The sequence below is a fragment of the Panthera onca genome, chromosome E2 (genome assembly GCF_046562875.1).
Source record: "Panthera onca isolate mPanOnc1 chromosome E2, mPanOnc1 haplotype 2, whole genome shotgun sequence".
NCBI classification, from domain to species: Eukaryota; Metazoa; Chordata; class Mammalia; order Carnivora; family Felidae; genus Panthera; species Panthera onca.
In genome coordinates, this window is record NC_138353.1 from 48,584,114 (window position 1) to 48,600,576 (window position 16,463).

A 16,463-nucleotide genomic window follows, 5' to 3' on the forward strand; every position below is an offset into this window, starting at 1 on the left:
CCCTGAAATTTGGGAATGGCCCAAATTTGGGATTACCTGAAGACACTTGTGGAGGTGGCCCATAGAACGTGGGGCTGGAGGGTGAGATGGAGAAAGGCATTAGTCATTCAGTAGAAGATGGGCCATGGGGTTACTGGAAGCAGTTCATAGGAGAAGCTCTCCATTTCCTAGGCCTGTGTCCCTCCCTTTTGATGTTGAGTCGTTGGGTGTGAGATCAGAGGTGTTCTCCAGTACAGGAGGTATTTAGGGTACGTCACTTGCCTACCACCACCTCTTTGACCCATCATTCTTGGTTTCCTGACCCAAAGGTATACAGTGAGGATTGGGACCTGCCCTGGTCCTGAATCTCTTCACTCAGGTCTGAGGATAGTTGGGTTTGGAAAGTGTGCCAGGAAGGTTATGGGTACTGCTTGTTTGTGCTGGCTCTGGCTTTCACGTCCCTGGGGTACAAGAGGTGGCCCTGGGCCCCAGGTTCACTCTCAGTCCTGCTGGTGCAGGAGAAGGAGGAAAGCAGGCCTATGCTGGGAGAAGCAGCAGAAGCTAGCTGTCACAGCCTGGGGGCAAGAAGCTGTCCTAGCCTGGAGTGTGAGAGAAGCACACAGCAGGAGGTTGCAGAGGACCCCTAGGGATACAAAGCGTTTACACAAACCAGTGCAGGAGAGGCTGTTCCATTCATCAACAAGCATTACTCCAGGTAGGGTACTGAAGGTGGCAGGAATGACCAAGACAAAAGAGAAGAATCATTTTGGGGCAAGGCAGTGGGGAATATGTGTGAGATAGTCACACAAATAAGCACAAAATTAAAATAACTATAACTTTCACAAGTGAAAGGACAAAGACCTATGCCCTGGGATTGCTCTGGCCCTAGAGGCTAGAGGTCAGCCAGGCCGGCCCAGGTCTCACTTCTGCAGGCCTGCCCGGTCGCGCCATCTATTCATCCATTCACCCCTCAAGATCCACGTGTCCTTGCTGCGGTCCCAGGGCATTGCTCCGCTCGCTATTCTCCCTCCAGGACGGCAGGGGGCGGTACCGCGTCACCCGCCGCTATCCCGACAGACCCCGCGCGGGCGCGCGCCTTTAAGCGGGCGGAAGAGCCCTCGCGCGAGCCCAGGTCGGCGGGCGGAAGCGGCTCGCGCTCCAGGCACCGCCATGCCTGGGGACCACCGCCGCATCCGAGGGCCCGAGGAGTCGCAGCCGCCGCAGCTGTACGCGGCCGATGACGAGGAGGCGCCAGCAGCCCGCGACCCGACGCGGCTGCGGCCCGTGTATGCGCGCGCCGGGCTGCTGAGCCAGGCCAAGGGCTCGGCCTATCTGGAGGCGGGAGGCACCAAGGTGCTGTGCGCCGTGTCCGGCCCGCGCCAGGCCGAGGGCGGCGACCGCGGCGGCGGCCCGGCCGGGGCGGGCGGCGAGGCCCCGGCCGCGTTGCGCGGCCGCCTGCTTTGCGACTTCCGCCGCGCGCCCTTCGCCGGCCGCCGGCGCCGCGCGCCCCCGGGCGGCGGGGAGGAGCGAGAGCTGGCGCTGGCCCTGCAGGAGGCGCTGGAGCCGGCCGTGCGCCTGGGCCGCTACCCGCGCGCGCAGCTGGAGGTGTCAGCGCTGCTGCTGGAGGACGGTGGCTCGGCGCTGGCCGCCGCGCTCACGGCCGCCGCGCTCGCCCTGGCCGACGCGGGGGTCGAGATGTACGACCTGGTGGTGGGCTGCGGCCTGAGCCGCACGCCGGAGCCGGCGCCCACCTGGCTACTGGACCCCACGCGACTGGAGGAGGAGCACGCCGCCGCCGGCCTCACCGTGGCGCTCATGCCCGTGCTCAACCAGGTGGCCGGGCTGCTGGGCAGCGGGGAGGGCGGCCCGACCGAGAGCTGGGCCGAGGCAGTGCGTCTGGGCCTCGAGGGCTGCCAGCGGCTCTATCCCGTACTGCAGCAGTGCTTGGTGCGGGCTGCCCGGCGGAGGAGCGCCGCCGCGCCGTCCTGAACCAGAAGCCTGAGCCACGACGGACGCCAAGGACCGAGCTGCCGCCGTCCCCTAAAGGACCTGTGCCGACAGCTTCCAGATTGCACCGAGCTGAGAACTCCGAGGCCAGAAAGGATCTGAGGAGGCGTGCACAGAACTGATGGCACTGGACAGCTGTGTTGCAACGATTTCATTAAAGAAACGTTTCTACTTGAGCCGGTGCTTCCCAGCTCCGACCAATTAGAGGAAACTTGGGAATGCGGCCTCACTCCCACGTTGAAAAAGACTTCAGCTGGACTGGCCTGGAAAACGGGGCTTGGAGCTCTTCTCAGGGATGGACCCTATGCAGGCCAGCTGGTGACTCCCTTTTATAGAATTGGCCTGCTCTTGAGAGAGTGGACAGGGGGCTGTGCCTTGTCATTTATATCTGAGCTAAAACAAACTCCTTTATATCTGAAAAAGTCTTTTGTTGTGCTTCTTGTCAGTGGCGGACTTAACGGAGCAAGGCTCTTCTGAGCATGTAATGTGGTCTTGGGCCCCTGGTGTCAAGGGCTTGGGACAGCATTGTCATAAAGGTGTCCTGTTCCTTAGAGCAACATAAGCAGAAGAGACCGGCTGAAGGTGAAGGAGGTGCTGGGGTTGGTGTGGGGAAATGTGCTTTGAAGAAGGAGAGGCTGCCCCTTTGAGCACCATAGCGGCCGCTGCCAAGGTGTGGCACGGGTAGGGAGGGTTGTGTGGCCCCAGGAGCACTCTGGGTGCAGTCTCTGGCCTCTGGTTTGGTGCTGGGCAAGACCAAAGCTCAAGGGTGGGTAGCAGAAAGGGGTTTGGCTCTGGGTGGAAACCAGATTCCACCTTTCCTTGGCCGTGGGCAGAGCAGCACAGCTGGAGGCCTCCTGCACTGCTGGTAAGAAGTAGGGGTCCAGGCTGGCTTTGTTATCGTCTAGTCTTGGCTCCTGGGAGATGGCGGATAAACTGCCAGGAGTAAGAGCTTCTGGATGTTGGGAGACCAGATGCAGCCTGGCCATTATTCCATATGGCAGAGCTGGCCTAGCTGAGTGACCACAAGAGTGGCATCTTCCCTGTGTGGCTCCTGTGCCCTGGCTTGGTAGGAGCTTCTGAACGTGCGTGTGTCCGGGGCTTGCTCAGCTTCTCCTGGAAGGCCTGACCTAAGGCAGCCCAAGGACCAGAATGAAGCTTGGAGACCATACCAAGAACCCCTGACCAGGGAAAAATACAAATTTTATTTTTCCCCTTTGACATTACAGCATTTCCAGAGCAGGTCTGAAATACACAGTGTCAAGCGAGAGACAAGATAGAAACAGGACATAAAAATGATACCCCTATTCTGAATGAGGGCTTCATAGGGTGGGTGGGCAGTCTGGAACCAAAGGTGGGTTATGTGGGACACACACCGAGGAGCTTAAAGACCGGAAGGGGACTGTAGAACTTGAGTGGATCTTCCTGTGCATCACTGGAACTGGGAAAGCGGGGCTGGTAGCTGCAGGATGCTCCACACTTGGAACTGGCAGGACCTGGAGAGGAGGGAAAAGCAGCCAAAGCGGTGCTTGCAGTCAGAGGGGCTGAGGCGCTCCCAAGGCAGGGGCCTGTTCAACTGCCCCTTGCAAGACTGGGCCTCAGCCTCATGAGGATGGCGAGCATGTGCTAGGCAGTTGCAGGCCTCCCTCTCAGCCCCCGACTGTCTGGAAGCTTGGCCTCCAAAGCAAAAGCCACCATTATGGAGAGGCTTCCACTTCATTGTCCTCATTCCAAAACGGGTGCCTCTGGTTGCACAGGTGCCACCAGGAGACCTTCCAAAAATCATACGAGGCAAGGAAGGAAGCCTGGGAAGGAGCCGGGAGGGGTTCCACTCTTCTACTGACTGCCCTCCTGGTCTGATGCATGATTCTTCACCTGTAGAAAGACAGAAGCAGGACTCTGGCCAGGAGGACTGAGAGCCATGGGGTGTCTGGGAAAGGGAGGTCTGTCTGCCAGCATCTCTCCTCACCCCCACATCTCTTTCTGGGCAGCTTGGGCAGCTCAGTGCTCCTCGAGATTCTTCTAGAGGCCTGGGAACCCAGAACCCCTAGACAAAACAAACATTCCCTTCCTCTAGCCCAGTCTTTCCCCAGATGTGACTCAGGCCTGGGCAACAGTAATGGCCCTCCAGAGCCCAGCAGTTGGAGGGGCAAAGCTGGACAGGTGGAGGAAGGGAAGTTCATTACTGCCAGCCCCTCCACCGGCATCCTGGGCCCTGTTGAGATGGCCCAAACAAACCTGGGGCTCGGCCTATCTCAGGGACTACCAATAAGGGAGGAGGATATGGTAGGTCAGGGAACATTTGGGCCCTTTGATGTTGTACAAAGGGCTCTTATCAGACTCAGGTTGGATGTTCTCCATTCGGGAAGGTCCATGTGCCACAGCTTCCCCAGGGAGCACGGTACAATATAAGATGTGGGGGCAGGGAAAAGGCAGAAATCGGTTTTAACAAGCTTGCCAGGTGGTTCTCAGGCAAGGGGTGTGGGGCCCTGAGGCACAGCTGTGATGTCTGTGGTGCTCAAAGCCCGCCTCCCGGCTTCCTGGAGAAGATGGTGTTTCAGCCCAGAACTGGCCCAGCTGCCTGGCTGTGGCCCCTAGTCCAGCTGAGCTCATCAAGCCCGAGTTGAGAGGGGGAGACAACACAGTGCAGGGCCCATGTTCTGGGCCTTGCCTGCGGTAGAAGTCCTATGTCTCCCCTCAACCACCACTGTGGGCTCCCGCACAAACCCGAGTCTCTCCCTTGTTCACAGGGAGGCCACAAGGACTCAAACGCAGGGAGGGTGAGGATGAGGGGAGGTGCCGGGCCACTCACTGCCTCCTCTGGGTCTGTGCTGTCCTCGGGGCTGTCTGCTTCTGGATGGGGCCTCTGGCCCCTGGACTCCTGCTTGGCTTCAGTGTTTCTGCATGAGGACCTCTTACTCACCAGGGCCCTGTTTTCTTCACTGGCCTCTGACCCTGTTCAGGGACAGTCGCCAGTTAGTGGCCAGGTTTGGAGGTCCCGGCTGATCTCAGAGAGGCTGCTTGGTGCCCGGCACTGATCTAGGGTGCCTAGGGCTTGAGACGACAAGATGGGGGTGGACTGGGACACTGCTCTGCCCCCAGACAGCTGCTGAGTGGTGGGAAGGTCCTAGAACAACCTTGAAGCCATAGGGTCTTCAGCCATGGGGACAACCAGACCCTGGGGAGGGCAGGAAGGAGCCCTGCAGATAGAAAGCAGGACGCCAGGTGCCATGCCCCCTGGCACCTTCAGCAGTGGGCAAAGCTGGAGCTCACTTGGAGTGCAGGCTGGGCCCCCAGTTGAAGGTGCTTGACCCAGAAGCTGGTCCCTCTGCTGGTCCATGCGCTCCAGAGTCTCCAACAGACGGTCCACCTGGGCTTTGATCTGGCTTAGCTCCCCCCTGATGGAGTGCAGCTCCTCGGTCTGGACTGTGTGGAGAGGGGCCGGAGCTGGTGTCCCACGGGCCCAGGAGGCAGAGGGCAGGGCTGTCCATGCTCCCGGGCCTGCCCTCACTGCCGAGGTCCTCCCAGCTCTTTCCTAGCCCTGTAGGTGAAGGCTCTGCCCCTTCACTCACGCTTTATTTGCTCTTGGGGCAGGTGGCTCTTCCTGGGGCCCTTGTGGGGACTGCAGCTGGTCTTGATCCCCATGCCCACCTGGGTCCTCCGGATCTTGACAGGCACGCGGTTAATGAGTGGAGGGATTCTTTGGCATTCATACACGCTACTGGGATAAGATAGAGAGGGAGTCAGGCCAACCAGCCCCACCTGTTTACCCAGAGGACCAAGGGGGCAAGACCCACCTACCGGTAGGGGACATCTTCCCTGTACAGCTTGTAGTCCAGGTCATAGTTACTGCTGCTGCAACAGAGACAAATGGGGAAGGGGTCATTCTTCATGGCCAGAGTCCTTTCCCAGACCCATTTAACTTGAAGAAACTGAGGTGTGCAACTTTTCCTTAGAATCCCAGAATTCTCCATTGGAAGAGGCCTTAGGGACTTGACCAAGGCCACTTTGAGAGAACACAGCAAACCAGCTTCCCCATGTCTGGCCTCTAATAAGGGGTATCTGTCAGGTGGCCCCGGTGGGCAGGAGGGGTCAATCGCCTGCAGCCTTCTGGCCGGCCAGATCAGGGCTCTCCAAAAGTTCCTCTGCCTGACCCAGGAACAGCTGATGTTCTGGATCGTAGTCTGGCAAAGGATGAAAGGAAAGAGTTAAGTCAGGGCCCAAAGCCACAGTGGGGGTGTGAGAGCCTTTAATCCTTGGTTGGGATTGCCAGGATGTGGCCCAGCACTGACTGGCAGGGCCAGCCAGGCAGGATTAAGGCTGTGGCCAGGCGGCCTTCCTCTTTGCTCCAGTCCTTGGGAGAGAGCAGGAGTCTGGAAAGTCCCAGACTCTCGCTGCCCGGCCTCTCCCCCTTCTCTCATGTACCATGCATCTCCAGGCAGGGAATTGGTGCGTAGGAGGGATGTGGAGATGGGTGCAAAGAGAATTAAGCACCCGCCTGGGCAAGGGAGGCTCTGTGGGGACACAGCTACAGGAGCTTCGGGTGCCATCTGCACCCGGGGCTGGAACGGGGGATAAGGATCAGGGGAGCGGATGCACGCAGCGGCAATACAGCTTCTAAAACAACTTTCTGGTGCTGTGCGTCCCCAGCTCAGGCCCAGCCCACGAGGGGCGAGGCCTGTAAGGCTACTGGGTCAGAATGAAGGACGTTGGGGGCGAGGGGAGGGAGTTCCCCTTCATCCTGAGACGCCCCACAGGCCGGTTAGTGAAATTTCCGGCCATCCTCGCCTCCGCTTTCTGGCTTCAGGAGGTCTGGACGGGCGGCCTGGACACACAGCAGGGATGCCGATTGCTGATTCCGGTGGTGGGAGGATCATCCTTGGAGAAAGGAGAAAGTGACAGCGGCGCGCCAGGAGGGCGCGTGCGCAGCCCCGGGGGTCGGGCTAGAGGTGGGTGGGGGTCCCGCGCCCAGCGCTGCCTCCGGAGGGCTTGGAACCAGCCAGCGGGAGGGCTTGGGGGCTTGGGGACTTGGGGGTTTGGGGGCTAGGATTCTAGGACAGAACTGAAGCTGATGCGTCTCCGCCGGGCGCCACTGCTCAGGGAAAATTCTCTCTTCTGGATCCTTTTGGATTGGCTGGAGAGCTCCGCCCCCTCAGACCGGACGGAAGCGTTGACGAAGAACAGACACGGTGCTGAAGCCTGTGGCTGACCACCTGAGTCTCCGCAGCAAATAACCCCTCATAGCAGCATTGGTGGTTCAGTGGTAGAATTCTCGCCTGCCACGCGGGAGGCCCGGGTTCGATTCCCGGCCAATGCAATGGTTTGACCTTTTCCTCCCTTACATTTTTTTTTCCTACAACGACTTTTCGACATAGTCAAAAATGAATGGTGTAGGAATGATATTTCATTGACTGCTTAGCACAGACTGGAGAGCAGCCTGAGTTGAAACACACACAGGATGGGTTTGGGAATTAGATGTTAGGCCACATGCGCCCCACGGTCGTGCTTGCTGCAGTTACGGGGTCCCTCTTGGCCTGAAGGAAGGTGGGCTCTGGTGCCGGCCCTCCTACCCTCATCCCACCCCATGCCACCCCTCAGTCATCAGCCAGGGCTGATGGCAACTGCCCTTGAGTCTTTTCCCCCAAGGGGCAGTGGCCTGGTCACATGGCTTCTCCGTGCTCTGTCCTCTGGTCTGGGTTAATTGCTACAGTCTGCAAGTCCGGGCTTCCCACAAAAGGAGAAATAGAACACCCCTTCAGAACGGTGCTGTGGGCAGAGGTCAAACCACCTGTGTCCTCAGGGCCAAGGGCAGGGGGCGGGGACTTGGGACAATCCTTACACCACAGGCCTTTCCCTACAGGTTGAGAAATTCCATTTGGAGGCTCAGGTCACATGTCCTGACTTGACGAGTTCTCACGGACAGGTCATCCAGCAGCTCAGCGGCTGCCAGAACCACATCCCCAACCTGTCGTTCCTCTGGGCACCATCCTAAGGCCCAGAGCCACAGTCCCAGCTGCCCACCCACTGCTGCCCTGGACCCAGGAGGCTCCAGTGGCAGCCTCCCACCCCCCATCCCGCAAAATGCTTCATTCTCCCTCCTGGAGTCCCTAGTGGGGATGTGTGACTTAAGGAGGTCACCCCTGCCCCCGGCCTTGAACTCGGGGTCCCCTCTGAATGGAGTCCGAGCCCCTGCCGGACAGCTGCCATTACGCCCCATTGCCCCCCTGTTCCTGCACCTAAACCCTTCAGAAGGCTGGCAGAAGCAGGTCAGAGCAGGCTGGGAAGGTAGTTGGGGAGGACAGGAAATCCGAAGGTGACAAAGCGAAGAACTGAGGCCCTTAGGGGCAATGGGGTTGATTCCCATGGTCAGTTTGGGGTGTGAAGGAGGCCTCAAAAGTGGCCTCATAAGTGGCCACGGTAAAAAAGCACATGAGAGAACTATGGCAGAGAACCACTTTGCTCCTATCAGACAGTGATAATTACCAAACTCCCAGAATCACATGAGATGCAAGGCAAACCAACACCACATATGCAGTTCTGCTCCACTGAAGAGATGTGAGTTTAAAAAACCGCATTGCCTGTGAGCACACACCTACTCATCAGCCCCAAACAAACGCAGTGCAAAAGCCACCCACGCCGGCACACTCACAGGGTGACACAGACCTTCAGGCTGACGCTGACAGGGAGAGATTTGGCTTAATCTCTCTCAAGGTCAACCTGGAGGTTCAGGGACTTCTCAGATCAGCCCCCAGCCCAACCCCGCCATCTCCTTTCCAGGAAGATGAGGCAAGGAGAAACCCAAAAGAGACTGGAAACTTTGGCCCCAGGGGATTTACACACTGCTGTTCCTAACAGCAAACACCTGCCCCACTGCCTCCTCCACCGCAAGACAGAAACCACCCAAATGCCCGCAGGAGGGCCAGGAGCTGAGTGAGGCCATCACAGATGCCCAGCTGAGGGGACACTCGTTACGCCTGTGAAAAGGGCACGTTAGCTGGCAGAACGTGGCAAGCTCCTTTCTGAAAATGTTTAAAGATTTCTTAACATTATCCTCTTTTTTTTTAATGTTTATTTTGTTATTGTTGGGAGAGAGAGAGCAAGCATGAGTCGGGGAAGGGCAGAGAGAAAGGGAGACAGAGAATCTGAAGCAGGCTCCATGCTGTCAGCACAGAGCCTGACTTGGGGTCAAATTCACAAACCCTGAGATCAAGACCTGAGCCAAAGTCGGATGGTTAACCGACTGAGCCGCCCAGGCACCCCTTAACATTTTCTTACACTTCCCAAGTTAGGGGCAAGATTTCATCCAGGGAAGTTCCCATTTGCTACTTCCCAAATATCTGTACCTGGAAAAAGCCCCCAAGCACCATGAAGGTGGGGATCCCCTGGCAGGACCCATGCCCCCTGGCTCCAGGTGGGAGGAGGGGGCATCCTGCCTCGGTCAGCAGGTGGTGCTGGGTGACATCAGCGATGAGAAGCCTTGGAATGAACGGGTCATCTCCTTCAGTTTATGGACAAAAGCTGAGGCCGAGTGAGAAGGAACCCCCAGGTGCCGCAGTGAGTTCCCTGAGCTGGACTCCTGAGGTCCTTGTTCCATCCCAGGGGGACCCAGAGCCCCAGACAAGCCCGCAAGCAGCCCCTCTCCCCTGCGGGCAACCCTGGACAGACTCACCAGGAGATGGCTGTGCCCGGCTGCCTCTTCTGGCCTGGCTGGGTGGGGCCGGGCCTGGGCTCTCCAGCCATGTCTAAATCTGAAGAGAGAAAGAGCAGGGCAGAGCATGAGAGGAGGGAGGGAGGGGTGCAGAGGAAGGGCCCAAGTGCACACGGGCTTCACTCACTTCCAGGCCGGCCCCTCCCTGCTCCTCAGCCCCCAGGCAGTGGGTATGGTCCCCTGAGTGGCCCCGAGACACGGGGCAGCACAGTGGGCAGCCCGGCCTGGCCTCCTTCACACCCCAAACCCACCGTGGCAATCAACCCCATTGCCTATGCCCTTGGTGGTACCATCAAAAGGCAGGAGGGACGATATCCGTGGTCTTCGTGTCCTCTGGGGAGACACCTAGCCCTGGCCAGAGACAGTTTTCGAGTGTCCTGCTGCCTGTCTGCCTGCCCACTTGCCTGCCTGCTCCCGGCCCACGCACCGCAGCTGCCTGTGGGCTAAGCCCCTGGGTCGGAGATGGCCGAGGTGGCTCTAAGGGAGCAGCAAAGCCAGCAGCTGGCCTGCTCTGGGGAACAAACACCCCACTGCCCTCTGTCGGTGGGGGAGGCAAGATCCCATGTAGGGGAGGGCGGAGATGGATCTGTGTGCCAGTCACCGCAGATCTTCTAGTTTCTGGGCTCCTCTCCTTTGCTGTTCACCACTGGAGAAAGCAGCTCTTCCACAGTGGGAGAGGGAGGGGACTCCTGCGTACCCTCACCCGTGCTCAGGGCCTGGCCCTCAGTAAGTGCCACTTGATGTCTGCAGAATGCATGAATGGAAGTCCATGAAATCGATTCTGGTTTTTTTTGGGGGGGGAGGTTGGATCAGACCCCAGAGTTTCGCTTGTGACTTCAAGGCCCCTCCCCTGAGCCCAACCCCTTTCTTCCTCTGTCTGTGGTCCACTGTGGCTGCCAAGATGGTAACAAATGGGAGCCTTCTCCTTTTCCTGTTCTCAAGACTTCATGCAACACAAGAGCCAAGAGCACTTACTCAGCACCTGCTTGCTTGCCGTGGAGACCAGGAGACTGGCTGTAGTGTCCCTGAGGCACTGACGATCCAGACTGAGCGTTTAATTGGGAGGAAGTTGGAATTTATCACCCCCACCTTGGCCTTCCTCTTCCATTCATGGTTCTGATTCATCCACTCAAGGACACATTACCCAATGTCCATGTACCAAGGTGAACGCCTGTACTTTGTCTCATCTGGCTTTCTGTGTCTATTCCTTTGGTGTATCTATTTTTTTTAATTTATTTTTGAGAGAGAGAGAGAGCATGAGCGAGGGAGGGGCAGAGAGAGCCGAAGACGCAGAATCCAAAGCAGAATCCAGGCTCCGAGCTGTCAGCTCGGACTCATGAACCGTGAGATCATGACCTGAGGTGAAGTCGGATGCTTAACCGACTGAGCCAACCAGGCACCCAGTGACGTATCTTAATACCCCTGGTCACTTTCACATTTGCAATGTCCACCGGGGACAGAAAATCACACGCGTGTCCACCACACAGGGCAGAGGCACTTAGAAATTCCTGATGTGCCCAAGATAGAAGGCACAGCATTAATATAAATTCATCATTCTCTTTGGGCTAAACATCATCACTATCCCCTAAAAATGAGAATACTGAGTAGGAGGTGATTGCACAGAAATGAGAGAATGTAGAAACCTGCATCATTCTCCTGGGGCCCCGATCATAGGACCCAGCTTTGGGGGAAAAACCATTCAATGGCTACCAGATTGCCAGTGATGAGTCAATTATCGCAAGGGGGCTAGTGGAGTGTTTGGGAAGTTCACCACCTATGGCAAACCATGTCCACATGTGTAATGGGCATCTTCCTGAGCACCTATCACCTGCAGCCCAGAGCAGGTAAGCCTGGTGATGGCTGGCCCCACCCCCATTCGAGGGCTGTATCGTCAAGATTCCCCAGAGAAACAGAACCGATAGGATGTATACACAGAAAGAAAGAGATTTATCATAAGGAATTGGCTGACAAATCTCAAGATTGGCAGTCGGCAAACTGCAGACCCATGAGAGATAATGGCATAGTTCCAGTCCAAAGACCAACAAGTCTGAGACCTAGAAGAGTCAGTTTCAGTTCAAGTCTGAAGGCAGGAAGAAAGAAAACTGATGTCCCAGCTCAATGGCAGTCAGGTAGGAAGAGTTCCCTCTTACTCTTGGGAAGAGTTCCCTCTTACTCTCTTTCATTCTATTTAAGCCTTCAACTGATTGTATGAGGCCCACCCACATCCGCTTTACTGCATCAACCCCTTCAAATGTTGATCTCGTCCCAAAACACTCTTAATGGGGTGCCTGGGTGGCTCAGTTGGTTAAGTGTCAGACTCTGGCTCAGGTCATGATCTCGCGGTTTGTGAGGTCGAGCCCTGCATCAGACTCTGGGCTGACAGCTTGCTCAGAGCCTGGAGCCTGTTCTGGATTCTGTCTCCCTTTCTCTCTTCCCCTCTGCCGCTCACACTTTGTCTCTGTCTCTCTCAAAAATAAACAAACACTAAAAAATAAAAAATAAAAAACAAAACAAAAACACTCTTAGAGACTCACCCAAAATAATATTTGGCCAAATCTCTGTGCACCCCATGGCCCTAAGTGAGACACAAACTTAACCATCACAGGGACCAAGCACCAGGAAACAGGGTGGAGGTCTTTGCTCCACATTCATCTCTCATAAAGACCCCGGGACAGGTTTCCTGGGGGACATGCCCTCTTACATTCCCCCGGGGGCTGTGAGAGCCTGATTCATGGAACTCGGGACAGATAGTTCATGAACAGAAGTCATAATGAGTGACCGCAGATGACACAAGGACAGGGGAGGTCAGCAGTCAGATGGGAAGGAAGCAGAAGACAGAAACAGACCAAGTGGATGGAAAGACTAGAATGAGGAAAAGGGAGAGAAGCAGAAGGGGGTGGACATCCTGGACAACTGGTCTCCAGGGCTCCCTGAGCCGACTCCCTGATGTGCCCACTCTGACCTCATCAAATGGGCGCAAAGTAGTTCACTTATTTTCATAGGGCTCCCAGGAAGGAAAGGGTGGCCGCGTCATCCCCAATGTGCAACCAGCGGCCAGAAGTGATTGAAATTAACCATCTGCCAGATGGGGCTGCATCTTCACACCCAGCACCTCACCCAACCCTCACCGCAGCCTCGTAGGGTAATGCTCTGAGTGCCCCGTCTCAGGGCTACCGTAACCGGGCTCAGGAGGACAGTGAGCTGAGAGGAGCGGTGGGATCTCAGTCCCCAGCCTTGCAACCGGTACAGTGTTCCAACAAGTTAGAGGACTTACTTGAAGCCATCGGGGGGGGGGGGGGGGGGGAGGGGGGGGCGCCTGCGTGGCTCCGTCACTCAAGTGTCTGACTTTTGATTTGGGCTCAGGCCATGATCTCATGGGTTTGTGAGTTCGAGCCCCACATCGGACAGTGAGGAGCTTGCCTGGGATGCTGTCTCTCCCTCTCTCTCTCTCTCTCTCTCTGCCCCTCCCCTGCTTCCCCTGCTCTCGAAATAAATAAACTTAAAAAAAAAAAAAAGAAAGAAAGAAAATACCCAGTGGGATCGGCTGGAAGCGGAGGCTGGGTCTGTCAGCGCCTTCAGGCTGCACAGTCCTGGCGCCAGACTGCTCCATTACCGGCTCCACCCTGTGCAGAATCCAAAGCGGGGCGAGAACAGAGCACGGGCAGACAGGGCAATGCTGCAGGCCTGAGTCCCGGACGTGCCAGGTGGCTTCTCACAGTGGACGTGAGTCATTCCTTCTACCCCTTCACATCTGAGCCCCCTTCCTGTGTTATAGGTATCCCCTAGCTTTGAGACATAAACTGCCTCCCATGAAAGAGGCTGAAAATGCCCCTTTCCGCCTCCCTCTCCCGGCCTTCGTTGCCCTTAGGGCCTGGGCACGTAACGTGGCCCCTCTCCTCAGACCCACATGCCTGACTTTGAAGGAGAGCTGTCAGCGTGAAGAAGTCCCTCTCAGCAATTGATGGCGGCAGTGGCCGCAGCTACATCCAGCTTTCAAGGGCGGTGCACCTCCGCCCCACGTTGGAGGCACTGACTGTGGCGTCTGCGCCCGGCACAGGCAGCGAGGTGTTTTCCCGACCTGATGCTCTGATCTCTCCAAGAGCTCCTGGGAACTAAGCAGTATCTTCGGCAAATTCCTTTTCTGCTTCGAGTCGCCAGAATCGGTTTGTGTTGTTTAAAACAAGAACCTTGATTGATACAAAATAGGATTAGGTATGGAAGGGGCTAAAAGCCCAGGGGGAAACGGGGGTGCTTTAAAGCTGGAATGTGGCCAGAGGACAGTGAAAATCCAGCTAGTATTAAGGGACAGGATACCAGGAGTGCATGGGATGCCATGGTGAGATAGTTAATCCTGCGGTCCCCCAGAACAAAGTGGCCCTCAAAGGCAGGGCTTTGGGGATCTGGCGGCTCCTGACATAGAAGGGTATAAAGATTACCCTGAGGTCAAGGGCTGTTGGCCAGAGGGTTGAGCTAATGGCACCGCACAGCTTAAAGGAAAGGACAATCTCAGAATCCAAATTCTCTGCTCAAGTCATGGTTAGAAAACCAGGGCATTTTTTTAAATGTATATTTATTTTTGAGAGAGAGAGAGAGAGACAGAGAGAGAGAGAGATCATGCTTGTGAGACCAGGGGAGGGACAGAGAGAGATGGCCACAGTGGATCTGAAGCTGGTTCTGTGCTGACAGCAGAGAGCCCAACGCAGGGCTCGAACCCACGAACTGCGAGATCATGACCTGAGCCAAAGTTAGAGGCTTAACTGGCTGAGCCACCCAGGCGCCCCCAAAAGCAGGGAATTTTTATATCTTGCAGTTACAAGGATGAGAGAGTAAAATAAACCAATGTTCCAGCTTGATCAGTGGCTATAGAACGCCATCAGGTGGCCTCATACCCTTCCTTGCTAGGTCTCTAGCTGGGAGAGAATGGAGAATGGAGGGCAAGGCCATCGGAACGGGGCTCGTTGGGAAGGTGGAAGACTTAGGTACCTCCCACTCCCAGGGAACCTCCCTTGCCAGCAGAAGCTACCTCTCGGTCCTACTGAACACGCTAGAGGCACACACTTGCTGGCTATTTGCCAAGCCCATACCCCTCCCTGGGTACACATCTGGGTGGAGTTTCCTGGCCTCCCTTGCAGTTAGTGTGCTACGTGCTACGTGACCAGTGCACACGTGCAACCGTGGCCAGCAGCTGGCACTTCCCGAAATAATACACCCCCTTATGACCTTGCCATGAACGAGTCCCCTTGCGTGCCCTACCCCACCACCCCTCACTTTCTCCAGACTGAAACACCAAGTCAGACCCCTGCAGGTCCCAGGGGGCCGATGACTTCAAATCTAGAAGGAGGATATGGAATCACCCAAAGAACCCAGAGATTTTGCTAATTTATATTGGCAGAAACCTGGCACAGTGATCAGGGAACGGATTCTGAGGGTGGAGGGCTGGGGGAGGAAGCAAACAACATGAGACAGGGTCGAACGTACTGATACTAAGTGGGGCTCGTCTGAGTAGCTGGGACGGTTCTAATTGTTTGCCCTGGTGGTTGCCTGAAACCCGGCCTTAATCGTGGCCAAACGACATTAGCTGAGGGCGAAGAAGAAAAATGAGCCCCTGACTTTCTGAGTTGACTAACGACCAGGCACAGTTTCAAGCAACTTGTTTCACAGATTTACTTAGTTAACAAGCGAGGTTCGATGGTGTACTGTTGATGAAGGAATCGAAAAAATTTGGGGCATGAGCTCAGCTGAGCTGACATTCATCCCTGTTTGCTGACCTCAGGCTCTGTAGCCGACACCTTAATGTACCAAGTCAGTTTATTATCCTCACTTTACAGAAGAACAGAAGGCAGAGAGATGTTTTGGGGTGACCAAGTGTCCCGGATCGCCTGGGAATGGGGGGTTTCCAAGCACGTGGGGCTTGCAGTGCTGACACCCAGACCGTTCCAGGCAGACTGGGGTGACGAGTCTCGCGCAAAGTAACGCAGTAAGTAGCAGAGCCTGCCCTGAAATCCAGGTGGCCTGACTTTAGGCTCAAACTCTCCACCTCCCCCCGTGGTTCTGGCACCAGTGCCTGCATCTGAAGTAGCTAGAGATCTTGTTAAAACCCAAGCCCTGGCCTCACCCTCCCCATTCAGTTGGCTGGAGGTGGCTGAGAATTTTCTCTTCTTTTTAAAATTTATTTATTTACAAGAGAAAGAGAGAGAGAGCATGCGAGCATGAGTGGGGGAGGGGCAGAGAGGGAGAGAGAGAATCCCAGACAGGCTCCACCAGCGCAGGGCCTGACATGGGGCTCAAGCGCACGAACTCGTGAGATCATGACCTGAGCCAAAACCAAGAGCCAGGCGCTGCACCGACTGAGCCACCTGGGAGCCCCGAGAATTTGCTTTTCTACTACATTCCGGGCTGACGCCAATGCCGCTGTTCTGCAGCCTGACTTGGAGAAGCTCCGCGTTGTGCTGCCCTGCCTCCAGACGAGAAGCTTGGAATGGACTTTTCAGGTAGGACCTGCCCACTGCCACCGCCACTCGCAAACTCTTGGATGGCCCCTTTGCCACAGCGCTGAGAAATACACGGCTGAGGCACAAGCCTTCGTGCCAGGAATGCTGACCGGCGAGGCCGCAGCGGAATGGGAATTTGGTGTCTGGGCTCAGGAGGGCACGGGATTGCCAGCATCAGTTGTCAGCGCAGGGGTGGGGTTGCCACACGGGTGGCTCCAGCGTCGCTGCCGGAGTTTACCCTCTGCAGTTCCTGACAGCACTGGCATGGGTGTCTACCTGGC

At 56.5% G+C, this 16,463-nt stretch overlaps 2 protein-coding genes and 1 non-coding gene across 9 annotated transcripts; 2 read left to right on the forward strand and 1 right to left on the reverse strand.

Annotated features, from left to right (window-relative positions):
* The first annotated feature begins 1,067 nt into the window (after positions 1 to 1,067).
* EXOSC6 (exosome component 6) lies at positions 1,068 to 2,419 on the forward strand. Its single transcript, XM_060650159.2, has one exon. It carries the CDS (start codon positions 1,150 to 1,152, stop codon positions 1,966 to 1,968), a length of 819 nt encoding a protein of 272 aa, XP_060506142.1. The 5' UTR covers positions 1,068 to 1,149; the 3' UTR covers positions 1,969 to 2,419.
* Positions 2,420 to 3,165: 746 nt separating this feature from the next.
* On the reverse strand, positions 3,166 to 13,864 carry LOC132690157 (RNA-binding Raly-like protein). 7 transcript variants are annotated; one of them, XM_060650162.2, is made up of 7 exons: positions 13,223 to 13,864; positions 9,653 to 9,731; positions 5,785 to 5,838; positions 5,556 to 5,701; positions 5,257 to 5,409; positions 4,796 to 4,938; positions 3,166 to 3,858 (listed from the first exon to the last, which is right to left on the reverse strand). In XM_060650162.2, the coding sequence occupies exons 1-7, from the start codon at positions 13,299 to 13,301 to the stop codon at positions 3,820 to 3,822; spliced, it is 693 nt and encodes a 230-aa protein (XP_060506145.2). In that variant the 5' UTR covers positions 13,302 to 13,864; the 3' UTR covers positions 3,166 to 3,819. The 7 variants fall into 7 exon arrangements, with proteins under 7 accessions (XP_060506145.2, XP_060506143.2, XP_060506153.2 ...); XM_060650160.2 differs by having other exon boundaries at positions 5,556 to 5,704; positions 13,223 to 13,863; XM_060650170.2 differs by lacking the exon at positions 13,223 to 13,864 and adding an exon at positions 9,982 to 10,377 and having other exon boundaries at positions 5,556 to 5,704; positions 5,785 to 5,835.
* Positions 7,230 to 7,300, forward strand: TRNAG-GCC (transfer RNA glycine (anticodon GCC)). Its single transcript has one exon. It is a non-coding gene; the product is annotated as a tRNA-Gly (tRNA).
* Positions 13,865 to 16,463: the final 2,599 nt, after the last annotated feature.